The sequence below is a fragment of the Heliconius melpomene genome, chromosome 8 (assembly GCF_056956725.1).
Source record: "Heliconius melpomene rosina isolate 202511_hmr_F chromosome 8, ASM5695672v1, whole genome shotgun sequence".
Taxonomy (NCBI): Eukaryota; Metazoa; Arthropoda; class Insecta; order Lepidoptera; family Nymphalidae; genus Heliconius; species Heliconius melpomene.
The window spans coordinates 3535301-3550102 of record NC_140396.1 but is presented as its reverse complement, the minus strand read 5'-3'; the positions used below and the strand labels follow the sequence as shown (position 1 = coordinate 3550102).

General features: G+C 32.5%; 1 protein-coding gene across 2 annotated transcripts in view; it reads left to right on the top strand.

Annotated features, from left to right (window-relative positions):
- The first annotated feature begins 11880 nt into the window (after positions 1–11880).
- sima (HIF-1 transcription factor component sima) overlaps positions 11881–14802 on the top strand; it is a 71764-nt gene continuing 68842 nt past the window's right edge. Inside the window, exon 1 of one of the 2 annotated variants that reach the window (XM_085189355.1) lies at positions 11881–12105. In XM_085189355.1, coding sequence (XP_085045481.1) covers positions 12059–12105 — 47 coding nt within the window. In that variant the 5' untranslated portion in view covers positions 11881–12058. The remainder of the gene's footprint in view (positions 12106–14802) is intronic. The other variant, XM_085189354.1, reaches the window with a different exon arrangement.

Here is a 14802-nt window from a genome sequence, read left to right as displayed (position 1 = left end):
GCCAATGTCTCCGGAATTCGGCAGAAAGTGGGGAATGGAGTGTTTTAACACTAGGTTCCCTCTGCCTACCCTGTTGAGTGCGGGATATAACGTGAAGCTAGACATAAAATAGTATTTACGAATACATACACCATTTCCCATACAATCACTCAACTTGCATTCTGTAGAATCGTCACGTACCTAAAATGAAGCGTAAGATCGTAGTAACGTTCCATAAACTATAATAACGAGATCGTATTTCGTAATTGTTGATTAAATAGACAGACAAATATTATTTGTTTAAATAGACAGACAAAGATTAAAAGTTAATTATAATTTATTTCAACTACAATAATAATATAAAAAGGATGAAAAGGTACGAAACCATACGGGTCTCCAAATTCCAGCAAGAAAGGCCCAGCTATGTGCGGGATACAGCGTGAAGCTAAACTAACCTAGAGGGAACCACCACCTAGTGTTAACACACTTTCATTCTCTACTTTTCTCCAAATTCTTAGAGGCATTGCGTAATGAGTGACGGAGCACAACGCCGCGCTTTGATTCGTCATCAGTTTGCACGCTTGTGCCTCTGCATCACGACAGCCTCTAATGACAAGTGCCTGGTCATATAGTTATCCACGCGAAGAAATAAACATATACAATGTTATAACTCTCCGAAACCCTAGAATTACTTTCAATACAATAATAGTATAGACGTAGTGAAATCGGAGAGTCTGAATTAAACTTTTTAGTGAAAGGAAGACAAATTACTTTGAGCGGAATAGTTGGGTTTACGATTGGTCGTTTCTTCGAATAATTGAATGTCAAAAACAGTAAAGCTCGATTTAAGCTTTATTCAGATTGGGAATCGCCCTTTGAACACAGGATAATTTAAATGAACCTTAGGTATACTTTATAATTAAAATTCAATATTTTATTCAAATTCATCACAAAATTTAAATAAAAATGGCTTCAAATCAGTTTCACGCTGGATCCCGTACACTGCAGGGTAGACAGAGGGAACTTAGTGTTAACACACTCTGACGAAAAACTAACTCTATATTAAATATAATGTTAAATTATGATCATTAATATTCCTAAACAATCGTCTTGAATAACAGCCTGTTATATATTTACTATGATTTTGAAACAACAGGTGAATAACTATTACAGATAACTATTATATTTATGATTGAAATAAAAAGATTCTTAAACTATTTATTTATTAAATGAACTGTCCCTTATTTCTCGGGAAATCAGCAGTTTCAACGCTATTTAAGCTCGAATAAATTAAATAAAAAACAATAATTTATATTTTTCTATTAGTAAAAATTATACTTATTTTAAAAGTTATGCAGATTAAATACAATTTTATATGACTATACAAAAAAATTGTATAAACTAAAGTAGCTAAATTTGAGAGTTTCATAATATATTTCATGATAATTTAAAGTGTTATCCACACAGTTTGGAATAAAAAAGTACGAGAAATTCTGTTTTAAACACCGCTTCGCTTAAAATTTATACAAATTCGCTAGTATTTCCAACATTTAAATATTTGGATGTTTGCGCAAATTGTGGAAAGAAAATACTTACGGAAAAAAAAAGATATATATTTTATAAAAACTTTACGTTTAATTATATATTCTTTTTTTTCACATTCTCTACTTTAATTGGAAAACGTGGAGAGTTACAGAACCTGTTATTATGCTTACAATCAGTATGAATCTATACCGCTGAGTCACTAGGGCTTCGATATAAAGATATAATAAATAATACACGATTAATAATTATTATGTGTGTAAAGAAATTATAAGAACAAAATTTAAAAATATATATTTTCATTCATTCCGCATGTAGGCTAGGCAAAGGTAACCTAGTGCTAAGACACTCCGCTCTCTACCTTCCGCCAAATTCAGGACGCATTACGAAGAAATGCACCAAAGCGAAGAAATGAAAATATTAAATATTTTATTTCCTCAGCTGAGAATCGAACTGACAACCTGTCACACGCGTCACGACTCTACTACAATATCATACTTAACCAACTGCCATTAATATATAAATAGATATACTATGTGAAAATGATGAAATGATGGGTAAAGGGCCTTATGCAACTCCATTGTATCGACAGGCATTTAACAAAGAAACCGCCGTTTGATTATAGCATCATTATATTTTTACCATTATTAAGATTCTACAGCCCGGGGCCATGTATTTTTAAGACATCGGAGATGAACAGAATTGTTTAAGTTAGCTGTTACAGTTATTGATTCTTTAAAGCCTCGTTAGTGAAATGGGAATCTTAAATATGTAAGTTTTAAAATTGAGACGATACTCAGTAGAGGAAATTAAATATTTAATATTTTCATTTCCTCGCTCTGGTAACGAGGGTAAGCACAGCGTTGAGGTCCGACAACACGCTAAGCCTCCAGAATTTGGTGATAAGTGGGGAACATTAGTTTCCCAGGGATTTGATTCAAACATTTTGTATTAAAATACGAACTTAATAATTTGTGATAATATTTTTGTTATAATAGCAACTAAATATTAATACTTTAAAAGAATCTTGTAAAAAAGATTAGGTATAATAATGAAATAATAAAAGGGAACAAAAGGTTGTTGTAAACCTAGCGAAAATTAACTCATTATTGGCGGCAATACCCAAGTTAAATATAATGAAGCAATTTCAGTCGAGATGTTTAGATATAGTTCAATGTTTTCCTAGAAGTCAATAGGGGCTAAAACTTTACTGCTTGTATTATATAGAATATCGTTGAAATTAATCTTACAATTTTAACTACTACTTACATATATAAGGCCTTCGTGGTACTGGGGCATAATGGTGTAACTGTAACGGGACGGTTGTGAGTTCGATTACCATTCGAGGAAATTAATTATATTTATTGATATTTTACTTTCTTTGTTCTAGCATCAAAGCAAAAGCCCGGCGTTAAGTTCCGCTTCTCTTTTCGTTCTCATCTTCAAATGTAGCTCTTTATAATAAATTCTGGTTAAATTAAAAAAAAAAATGTTCTTCAACAACACGAGATAACGAGACAAACACAAAAGAAAAATATTATTGTTGAATTATCCCAAATGAGCAGCGGGTCAATTAAAATAACTTTGAACCGTAATTAAATACTTAACTAATGAGGCATGATTCTCGATTCTATTATGTTTTTTTTTGTACTCATATCTTTTTTTTTTAACAGCTTCACGCTGTATCCCGCACACAGCAGGGTAGGCAGAGGGAACCCACTTTCCGCCGAACTCTGGAGGCTTTGCGTGTTGAGTGGCGGATTTCAACGCCGCTCTTTGCCTCGATACCAGAGTGAAGAAATTAATTAGTAACAATTAGTAAATTTATTTCCTCGTGTGGGGATCGAACCCACAAGCGTCGTGTTACAGTCACACCCATGTGCTGTTGTGCCAAGACGGCTTTAATGTAAATAAAAAAAAAAATCATCTTCAAATAAATAGCAGCGTAAGCATAGGGGAGTGTTAAGACACTCCGTTGCCCATTTGCCACTATTTTTTTTTCGTATCTCAACGCCGAGCTTTTCTTATGTGCTAGAAGGAGGAAATGACAATATTAATAAGTCGTATTAATTCATTCCCTCGAGTGGGAATCGAATCCACAACCGTCGCATTACTGTCACACCCTTGTGTTCCTGCGCCACGACGGCCTCAATTAGATATATAGATGTGTTTATTTCTTATCCTTACGTATCTTGCACGGGACTAAACCTACTACCATTTGGTACGTAGATACCGGCATCGAATACTTCCCTGTATTCCCTTTATTTCACGAAATTAATTTATATTTTTTATTATTTTTGTTTTCAGTTTCTGTTATAGACAGTTATGAGAAAATAAAATAATTTACCTACTAACCAGTGAACTGATCAATTAAGGTAAAGAAATATGGAATAAATAATAAACACTCAAATGTACACATATTTTCGTTATTATTCAAGTGAAAAACTGTTATTTAAAAGGTTTATTATAAATTTGTGTGATGTCACGTAAAGTAAAAAAAGTTTCTTTTCTACATAAAGACTGAAATGTTCTAAAAATATAAGATACGCTATTAAATTTACATAATTCTGGATACGTATGATGGCAGTATAAAATATTTTACAGCGACAGTCATTTCAATAAATGGATTCCAGCTTTTTATTCTTTTTTTTTATTTTATCATAAAGGCTTATGTATAGATTGTAAATTCACATTGTTTGTATCCCTAACATCGCAGTACGAAACGGTACGGAAGGGAACTTGTATGGATCCTGGGAACCTAGTGTTGAGGCAATCCGTTACAATTAAGACATTTCCGTTTCTCATTTTCCACCGAATTCTGGACGCATTGTTTGCGCTTTGCCTCGACACCAGAGCGAAGAAATGAAAATATAAATTTAAATAAAATAAAATTAAATATATCCTCGAATGGGGATCGAACCCACAACCAGTCGTAATTACTGTCGCACACTTCAGCCCCTGCGCCACGCCTGGCCTCGTTAATATCAGCGCTCTTAATAATTCACTGGATTCATTATCATCTCCAAACAGTTCTGCAGATTGATAATTCATTAAAATTATATCGAGAGCCTCAAAATGCCGGGCGGTTATTCAGGCTGTGCTATATTTGTATTATTTTAAGACTAGTGGACCCGGACGCGGCTGCGCCTGCTTGAAATATAAGAATATAATTTCTATAGAAATATAATTTCAATCTATATGAAATGCTAAAAGTGACTATTATATTTATTTTCATAAGGATGAATATCAAAATGACGCGGTAACGGTTGCGTAGCGACGCGACGGTTGTTATTAACATGGCAGAATAAATTGCATGTCAAATTAGAAAGTATTTTAATTTATTAGTATATATGTGTAATGTAATGTTATATAGCCTATAGGCTTTGTCTGCTGCATTCTTCAGAAGTGCTATAGCACTTCTGAAGAATGCAGCTTTCATACAAAACAAAAACAAAGTAAATCGATCCAGTAGATCCAGAGATCTTAGCGTTCAAACAAACAAACAAACAAACAAACAAACAAACAAACTCTTCCGCTTTATTATATTAGTATAGATAGTATAGAAGTATAGATAAGTTTATATATAGCATATTGGTTATACTTGAAAGAGGTATAATAAAGTTGCTTAAAATTCATTTCTTCGCTCTGGTGTCGAGGTCGCGGCGTTGAGTCCCGCCACTCAACAGACAATGCCTCCAGAATTAGTCCAGCAGTGTCTTAACACTAGGTTTCCTCTTCCTATCTTAATCAGTGCGGGATACAGCGTGAAACTAATTTATTTTCATTTGACATAAACGAAACCTTAAAATATGCATAGTGCCTTTTAAATGGAAATGGACGGGTTTTCTCTTACTTTTAATAGATCCAGTTCACGTCGATATGAATTTTCATATATTTGTAATTTAATTTTATGTCGCAACCTAATAGCTATACAATCTTATCTTTTACACGAAAAGGTTCTTATGTCAAATCTCAAATGGAATCGATTTTTATCGATTTTTACATACTTTATGGCTTAATCAAAAGTAAGCTAACGATTTATTACATTTAAATTAAGATTTTTACGATTTTAATATGAATCATAGTGCAGGGATACAAAGTGTGACTGTAAACATGACTGGTTGTGGGTTCGATCCCCACTCGAGGGTATGAAATATTTATTTAAATTTATATCTCCATTTCTTGGCTCTGGTGACGAGGCAAAGTGCGGCGTTGAGTTACGCCGCTTAACACGCAATGCGTCCAGAATTCGGCGAATAATGGGGAACAGAGTACCTTCAGGTTCCCTCTGTCTACCCTGCTATATGCGGGATCAGCGTGAGGCTATGATGTTTACAGTAAAAAAAAACCAATTTGTACGACTAGTAATGACTCTACATATGTCCAGTCATAACTTCATACATATTTATAAGTCGGTGTTCGAATCCGTAGATCGTTGTTACGCTGTTAGGAGTATCACAACAAGACTACCATCGTTTAACTTTCTCTCCATGTAATTTTTTGGAGTGTGCATTAATAAATTACGTAGAAAACTGGTTTTGGGTGCGACGGCGACGTTGAAATGAATATGGCCCTTTATTTTCTTAACTATGTTTGATAAAATTATCTAAATGTAACCTTTTGAACTGATAGACACTTATTTAACCTGTACTATAAAGAAATTATAAGTATAAGGGATATTTTTTTATATTATATTTTATCATGATTTAGTAGGGATATATTTAACCTTAACCTATTACAAGGTTAAGTTAATTGAGAATGTTTCAATTAAAATATAATACATTGGATTATGAATGTCACAAATCAATTAGAAGAATATGGCATTTTGGGTGTATGTATAGAGGCTGTCATGGCGCAGTTATACAAGGGTGGAACTGTAACGTGTTCGATTCCCACTCGAGTAAATGAAATGTTTCTTCGTTCTAGTGTCTAAGTAAAGAACGGCGTTGATATTTGCCACTCAACACGCAATGCCTTCAGAATTCGGCGGAAAATGGGGAGCGGAGTGTCTTAACACTAGGAACCCTTTGCTTACTTTGATGTGTGCGGGATACAGAGTGAACCTGATTTTTTTTTTTTTTATTAATTAAATAGAATAAAACATATTATATGTATGCATGTATGTGTAACAGTGTATTGTGAAAATAGGAACAGGTGTTTTAATATAAGCTTTAGTTTAGTAGAAAGAGGTAGAAAGAAAATTTAATAAACGAATATACATATTTTTATAACCTTATAGTTTTTAATAACGTTCCCTTCATGTTTGGTGAAGGAGTAGAGTTGTAAATATCTACAGAATTTTTAATTAACGATATACTTGTTAATTAGAACTTTTACGAAAGTTACATACAACTTTTAATAAAGCAGACTGTATATAATTCTATATACAGTGTGCTCAAACATTTATATACAGAATAAATGCCGGAAAAGTTCTTAAACTCCAGAATGATCTCCCTGATCGCACATTAATCCTCAAAATGCTCAATATTTCTCCCAACCTTCGCTTAGATGGTTTTTGAAGTTCAGATCCGTAGATAAAGCGAGCTATAATTTATATGGACCATTGGTCTCAGTTTGACCCTGGACAACCATTCTGTATAAGATAAATGAGTTCTGTGGAGTTCCTTTAAAATAGTGTAATATAAGAGTGTATTATTATTAATATTATATTCTTGTAGAATACAGGATACCTATTCTTAATATAGCACTTAACTACTATTCTAGTAAGTCGAATATTGTTATTGAAAGTTTTTTTAAGTTTTCTTTCAGCTTCACGATGTATGCCTGTAGTAGAGTAGGGTTGTGACACTCTACTCCCCATTTTCCAAAAGTGACTAAACACAACGCCGCCCTTTGTCCAGACACTAGAGCAAAGAAATGAAAATATTAAATAATTCATTTCCTTGAGTGGGAATCAAACGCACAAACTGTCGCGTTTACAGTCACACTTTGACAAATATATCTATATATATAAAATCTAAAGGTCACTCACTCATCACGTAATCTCAGAAACTACATGTGCTAGGAATCTCAAATTTTGCATAGGCATTATTTATAGGACGTAGGTGCTCGCTAAGACGGGAATTTGCAATATTCGACTGCTAAGGGGTTGTTTTTGGGGTCGAAAGTTTGTATGAAACTTCGTTACTACAGATGCTAGGAGTCTCAAATTTTGCATAGACGTTACTAGGGCGTAGCCATGGAGACAGAAATTAATAATAACATAGTTCACAACCATATCATTCGTGTGTTTTCTACTATACGTGACACTGGCAGAATATTTTGCACCTGTCATCGCAAAATCAGGCCATTAATAAAAAAAAAAACATAGTTCACGCGGGTGAAACCGCGAGCGGGCCGCTAGTATTATTATAAATATATTAGTTACTTATTATAAATATATTATAAATACTATTATAAGTTTGTTTATAACGTTATTTGCATAGCTCTACGTATCTCTATTGTTTTGGTATTTTATTGTAACTCTTCCTAATGGAATTATATCAATTCTAGTCGCCTTGATAAACAAGTGGTGAAACACAAAGTCATTTGTATGATTTATAGTCAACTCGTATTGGAAGCGAACCAATATATCAATGCATCATTTTTCAAAGTTGGTATTATCAGAGATCAATGATAAATCTCTCTTATTGTTTTTTTCTTTGTAGTAAGATCTAAAGGTACTTTTTACTAATTTAAAATAAGCTTGTGATAGTACTAAATTTCAGTGACTAGAAACATCAGTAACATGTCGAAGAACCAGACTATACAGGTACCTACTTAATAAATACTGTTACTAAGAAAATGCCTTTACACTAATTAAAACTTTATTTACTTGAGTGTATTGCAGGAAATATCATTGTTTTTTTCTTCACGCTGTAAGTTCTTTTTCGCTCTAAGCCCGCAGACAGCACGGTAGGCAGGTTAAGACAATGCCCGCCGGATTCTGGAAGCAAAGCCAGGAAACGAAAATATTAAATATTTAATTACCCCGATTGGGAATCGAGCCCACAACCGTTGCGTTTAGAGTCACACCCTTGTACACGTACTGAGCACAAAATGTCCATTAAAAAACTATTTTGAACTAACTAAACATTAAAAATAAATATTAACCTAAATATAAAAAGTAGGTTAACAAATAAAAAATATAAAGATAAACTCTAAAATATTATGACCCGGCAAAAATGATGAGTGTTCTGAACATAAATTGGAAGTCATATTCGTCTGTTTTATAATTATAAAACAGACGAATAAAGTTGGTTGCTATTTAAAAGTCATTTTTTCATTGTTAAACTAGTAAAAATGTTTTATTTTAGGTAGGAATTGGTCGTTCTTTATTTTATTAAACTAAATTAAATTTTAGTTAGTGATTTTAATTACATAAATTGCTAACAAGGGAATCGCTAGCTAGTAAGGGTCATTGTATGGCTCATATTCTTATTAGAGTTGAATTGATATAAACCACAATCAGGTGGACCGACGACCTCAAGAAGACAACGGGATCCCGCTGGATTCAAAGGGCGCAGAACAGCACGGAGTGGCAAGCATTAGGGGAAGCCTATGTCCAGCAGTGGACTTCAAAAGGCTGATGGATAGATGGATGGAAACCACAGAACGGACGCGCTTTGCCTTGGCATCAGAGCGAAGAAATGAAAATATTAAATATTTAATTTCCTCCAGTGATAATCGAACCCGCATTCAGTTGCGTTTACAGTCACACCCGTACTCCTGGCCACGACTGGCCTGTAAATAAAATATCTTAGTATTTTTTTGTTTTATATCAGCATTTTCAATGTCCATTATTTAATTACGTTCTACTTAAAGTTTACGGCAGTATAACATCTCTAATTGCCTGTTTGACAAGTACCTGCCCCATATCGAATAGATGTCTATCAAAAGATTTATTATTTCCGCTGCACATATTATGGTTTTAAACGAGTTAAGCGGAATCTGATCCCACTAAATAGTTAATTGGGGTTTTTTGTTATTATTTTTGGAAAAGTTGAAATAATATCAAAAAAAATAAATTCGATAAATGAAAACCAAACGTTCATGATGTTTAACACTGTAAATAAATGACAAACTGTAAGATCCATATTTATAAATCGCTCGCAAGCTTGAGATTAATCTTGAGATGTCGTTTTCATAGTATGTACTATATGAAATGAATGAAAACGGCATCTTAATATCGATCTCAGACTTGAGAGCGGTTTACAGGTAAATAAGAGAATAAAACAGTAAAAAGCTTAGATATTGATGTATATATCATATTATAGATATATTGTCGTATGAATATTTAAAGATATCATATTAATCGGATAAACTTTACTTTTTAATATAGTAAGAAAATTGAGACCATTAAAAAACTATTCCAAAATATATTTAGGTACAGTCAGTTTGTTAATTAAGGTGGATAAGCTAAGTCTCCCATTCCAACGCTTATATCTGCACTAAATTTTAAGATAGCCGAGTGTATTTAAATTGAAAACAACCAGTTACCAACAAGAGATTAGTGTAAGAACAATCATCATAAATTGTAGAATTAGACAAAGGAGCCGCAACGCCAGCGCCGACGACGACTCCTCGTTTGGTTATTATTTATAACTTTGTATCTTGTACTTACTTCTTCAAAGATTACGTGCACGTATTCCATATAAGGATTTCTTAGGTAGGAGAGGTTCTTAGTTAGGAGTAATATATCATTTCATTTTTAGCTCTCCCCCGTTGAGATATTTCGTGCTGTGTATCTAAAAACATCACGAACTTTGGCAACAAAGTAGAAAATACCTATATTTTTAGCATAAATATTTCAGAAACAAGTAAAATTTGAACCAAATCCCACCATATAGGTACAACCAGATAAATTCCCATTGCATCCAAGAAATTTAAGCAATACTATACTATCATAGAAAAGAATGCGTCAATATAGCTGCTATCTCATCAAACCTCAATCTGAATCCATGCATAATATCCATCAGCCAGGCCGGCGCGTGCAGCCTCATTTCCACCGGTCGTGACGATCTCTTAAATAAGTAATTAATGACATCTATCCAGCCATGCATCTCATACCGCCGCGTCTAAGTAATTACTTTATAATTTATCTCCGTCTCTCCGTCTATAATATATATCATTAATATTAATATGATAAGATAAGAAATATTTGATTTATTGAATCTTGTCTGTTAATTAACTAAGTGTTAGATCGGTAGTTCAGTTTCGATGTTTAGTTTGAGATTCCTTTTAATTCTATCGTTGCATATGCATATATGGAGATATTTTTCAATAAATTACAAGTGTTGATATTAAGATGTCATAAATGGAATATGTATGAGGTCAGTCGTGATGCAGGGGCACAAATGTGTGACGGTAAACGCGACTGGTTGTGGTTTCAATGGCCACTCGACGAAGTGAAATATTTATATAAATTTATATTTTCATTTTTTCGCTCTGGTGGCGTCTCAACACGCAATGCCCCTAGAATTTGGAGAAAAATGGAGAATGGAATGTTTTAAAACTAGGTTCCCTCTGCCTACTCTGCTATGCGCGGGATACGACGTGAAGCTGATTTTAAATCACAAATGTCGACAAGATATAGGTACCTGCCTAATAGATATATATATCTAATTTATATATATTGTACAACCTGAAGAGTTGCCGGAGCTATAAATGTTCTCTTCGAAACTTATCAGCTTGTCTTTAAAAAGTGAGAATGCTCCAGAAGGCCTTACCAGAGATAAAAGATTGAAAACTTTTAAAGAAATAGCTTTTTACCTTCTTAGTTTTGTCATTCCTATACAATTCTGATCTTAAATGATTCCATTGTTTTGCTTGAGATATACAATATTTATGGAGAGATTCTCTTCTCTGCAATATCATAATAATATAAGTAATTAATAGAATTGAAAGAAATATGAAGGTAACATTGTGAAAATATGGAAAAATGTAGTCATGCTATGAAACTACAAAGAGACCCATCTAAGGACTATTTGAAGAAATAAAAGTGCAACAATAGATGGCGCAGTATCAATTATTAGCGCCATCTTTCATGTGTTTTTAAAAGTAATAATACATGCACCTACCCATATCGTGTTATTGCGTATTTGACTTTTGAGTATAAAATTGCCATATAATAATTTTTATTATCAAGTTACTCTAAAATGTTGTTGCAGAATATATTCGCTTATATTAGTTATATGATTTTTTTAGGTGAATATATGTTTTTTTTTATTTTTGGAATTATGGTATGTCTATGTAAAATATTAATATTGTATAAAATTCTCATTTTTACCTATGGTAACACTTTGTTTTTGATCTCGATTTAAGTTTCACCAGCTACCACTGTGCAAGTTCACGACAACAATTTATATTTTGTTTGTGTAGTGCATTATAAAATGACCTAGATTGTGATTTGTGAGATAATATAGTGATTTGAACGAGAAAAAAACACTAACAGAAAACCTGGTTAACCGATATGTTACTCTCCTTGGCAGTGTTCTAAGATTGTGGTCATATCGCGAAGTTTCATAATAGTGACACTATGATAAAATCCGAAATGGTTTCAAAACCAACAAATCAAAAAAGAAGGTGAGTTTTTTATATGTTTTATTTCAGGAATGTTATCATCTTAAGTTATTATTTAGGATGAAGCTTTCGCCTAACCTTAGATTTACATTTTCCTGTTACATTTCTGCCAAATGTCCCTGTGCGACACTTTCTCTTTAATATTCAATTGGTTATATCATTAAATGTTCGTTAAATATGCAAAGTTATACCGGTCGTAAATATAAGAACACTGTAATAAGCAATGTAATTATCAATTTTACAACATTATGATTTTATATGTGAGTGATTGTTGCCTTGTAACATATCCAGAAACAGAAATAACAGCTAAAATTTTATGGAGTACCAAGTAAAAGAAAAATAATTAAATTTTAAATAGTATTTATAAATACTTTAAGTATATATATTTTTTTAATTATCTACTATTGTAAGTGGTGCTTCAACTTTATGTAATTTAGATATTTTTGTACATATTTGCTATCAGAAGTACAATTTTAAAAATTAAACATTCAATGTTTTTCATTAAACTTATGAAAGTAAGTAAGAAAAAATATGAAAGTTACTACTTGTTTGCATCATTTTCAAATATACATACTTATATATTTCTTAGGACTACATTGTATAACATTAAAATAGAATACAGAACATAAAAGAACTAATTAGAATATAAAAGAACTAATTACTAAATATCAATTTTGAATTATAAAACCAAATATTTAAATACAATACAATAAACAAAATTACACGCAATATCAAAATTAATTAAATTAACATTGTTTCTTTTTCTTATCCAATCATAAGACAGAATACTCATAGAATGGGATAGAGTCTTACTGTAACTGAAATAGTGTAGGGCTTAAACTTTTACCAGATACATAAAATAGGGATTATTCTATCTATCTGGTAAAAAATTATAGTTGAATTCAACTTACCACTTGCAGTATCCCCGACAGAGAATGGAGTACTTTAACACTAGACTCTCTACCTCCTCTGACTATGGGTAGCATTGCATACAGCTAAAGAATGAATGAATATTTGTTTAAGCAAAAGAAAGATGTCCTCCAATAATATAATATAGTGACAAGAGGCACTTGTGATTCAGTGTGAATCAGTGGCAAAGGGTACACATGTAAAAGCAACAGTTGTGGCTTCAATTCCTACTCATAGAATCCATCTCTTCATATGCAGGATACAACATGGAGAAAATATAATAAGAAACAAAAATATGAAGAAAAATATTATGAAACATACTTATTTTCTGCTCTATGTTATAGTAATAAAGTAAATTTATTCTTTATTAAAACATGTTAACATTTTTTCACAGAAATTAAATCTAAATTTTATATAAAACAACTGATTAGTAATGAGCTTCATGTATTTTTTTAGATAATTTCTTCTGAGAAATTCTGTTGCTTAGTGATAACATTTTCCTGCTACATAGTAATCTGTGATCTACTTAAGAACAAAAGAAATTGATCAAAGTCATACAATAGTTACATCACTGCTTATTTAAATTAATAGCATTTTTAAAAATCCAAATGAATTTATTAAGGTGGTAATGGTACATTGAGACAGTGTCTGATTGTAAATCTGATAATTTTGATTTCAATCCTCACTTGGGGAATAGATTGTTTTCATTTTGATACTCTGAGATGGCATTTAATTCAGAAATCAACACATGTCTTGAATTTAAGTTAAAAATAGAGGATGACACTCATCTTAGTACTAGGTTCTCTTTGCCTAAGACATAGTGCAGTTAAAATAAAAGCAAAATATATTCACTTTACAAATTTATTTCTCTGCAATCCAAAGTGGACATATTGTAAACTATAAAAGAATGCTTGGAATTTGAATTTTATAAGAATTTAGATAAGATAGGCATTGTAAACGTAAATGGAAGTTTGTACGCAGTCACACTTTTTAGGCTCATTTTTATTAAATTTTTGAACAATCAATAAGTTCTGATAAAGAGAAAATAGATTCTTTTGTTTCTCTGCTTTCTTTCATATGTCACTATACTTTTTTCATATCATTTCTATTCTTAAGTAAAAAAATCAGCTTCACGATGTATTGTATCCCGCACACAGCAGTGTAGGCAGAGAGAACATAGTTAAGACACTCCGTTCCCCACTGTCTGCCGCATTCTGAAGGGATTGCGTGTAGAGTGGTGGAACTGGTGGAACTCAACGCTGCGACACCAGAGGGAAGGATATGAAAATTTAAATATTTCATGTACTTGAGTGGGAATCGAACCAACAACCTGTCGCGTTTTCAGTACCAGTTGGTGCCCCTGCGTCACGACGGGCGAGTGACAGGTAGAGGCAGTAAAGACCCAAAGTAGGTATAAAATATAAGGATGTCTCGTAAATAGTAATCGGGGATTTATTTGTTTTGCGCATGTTTACTTCATATTTAAATTTCCAAGGAACTCGTTTATTTATTCACGGAAATATATTCAAAACCATTAAAACTGCCATATAAAGAGTGTTGAACCACAATGGATATCCAATTATAAAAAGGATTATAATAATTTGTGTTTTTTATATTTATATAATAATTTACTAGATACATAAATTATAGGTATTTGCTGCCCGGTGCGGCTCAGGGGACTTGATGCTCTTTAAAATGGTCTAAGGTCTAAAAAAACAAAGTGATCGTCGACGTTGATGCCCCTTTCTTTTTGATGCCCGGTGCGGCTTAGGGGACTTGATGCCCTTTAAA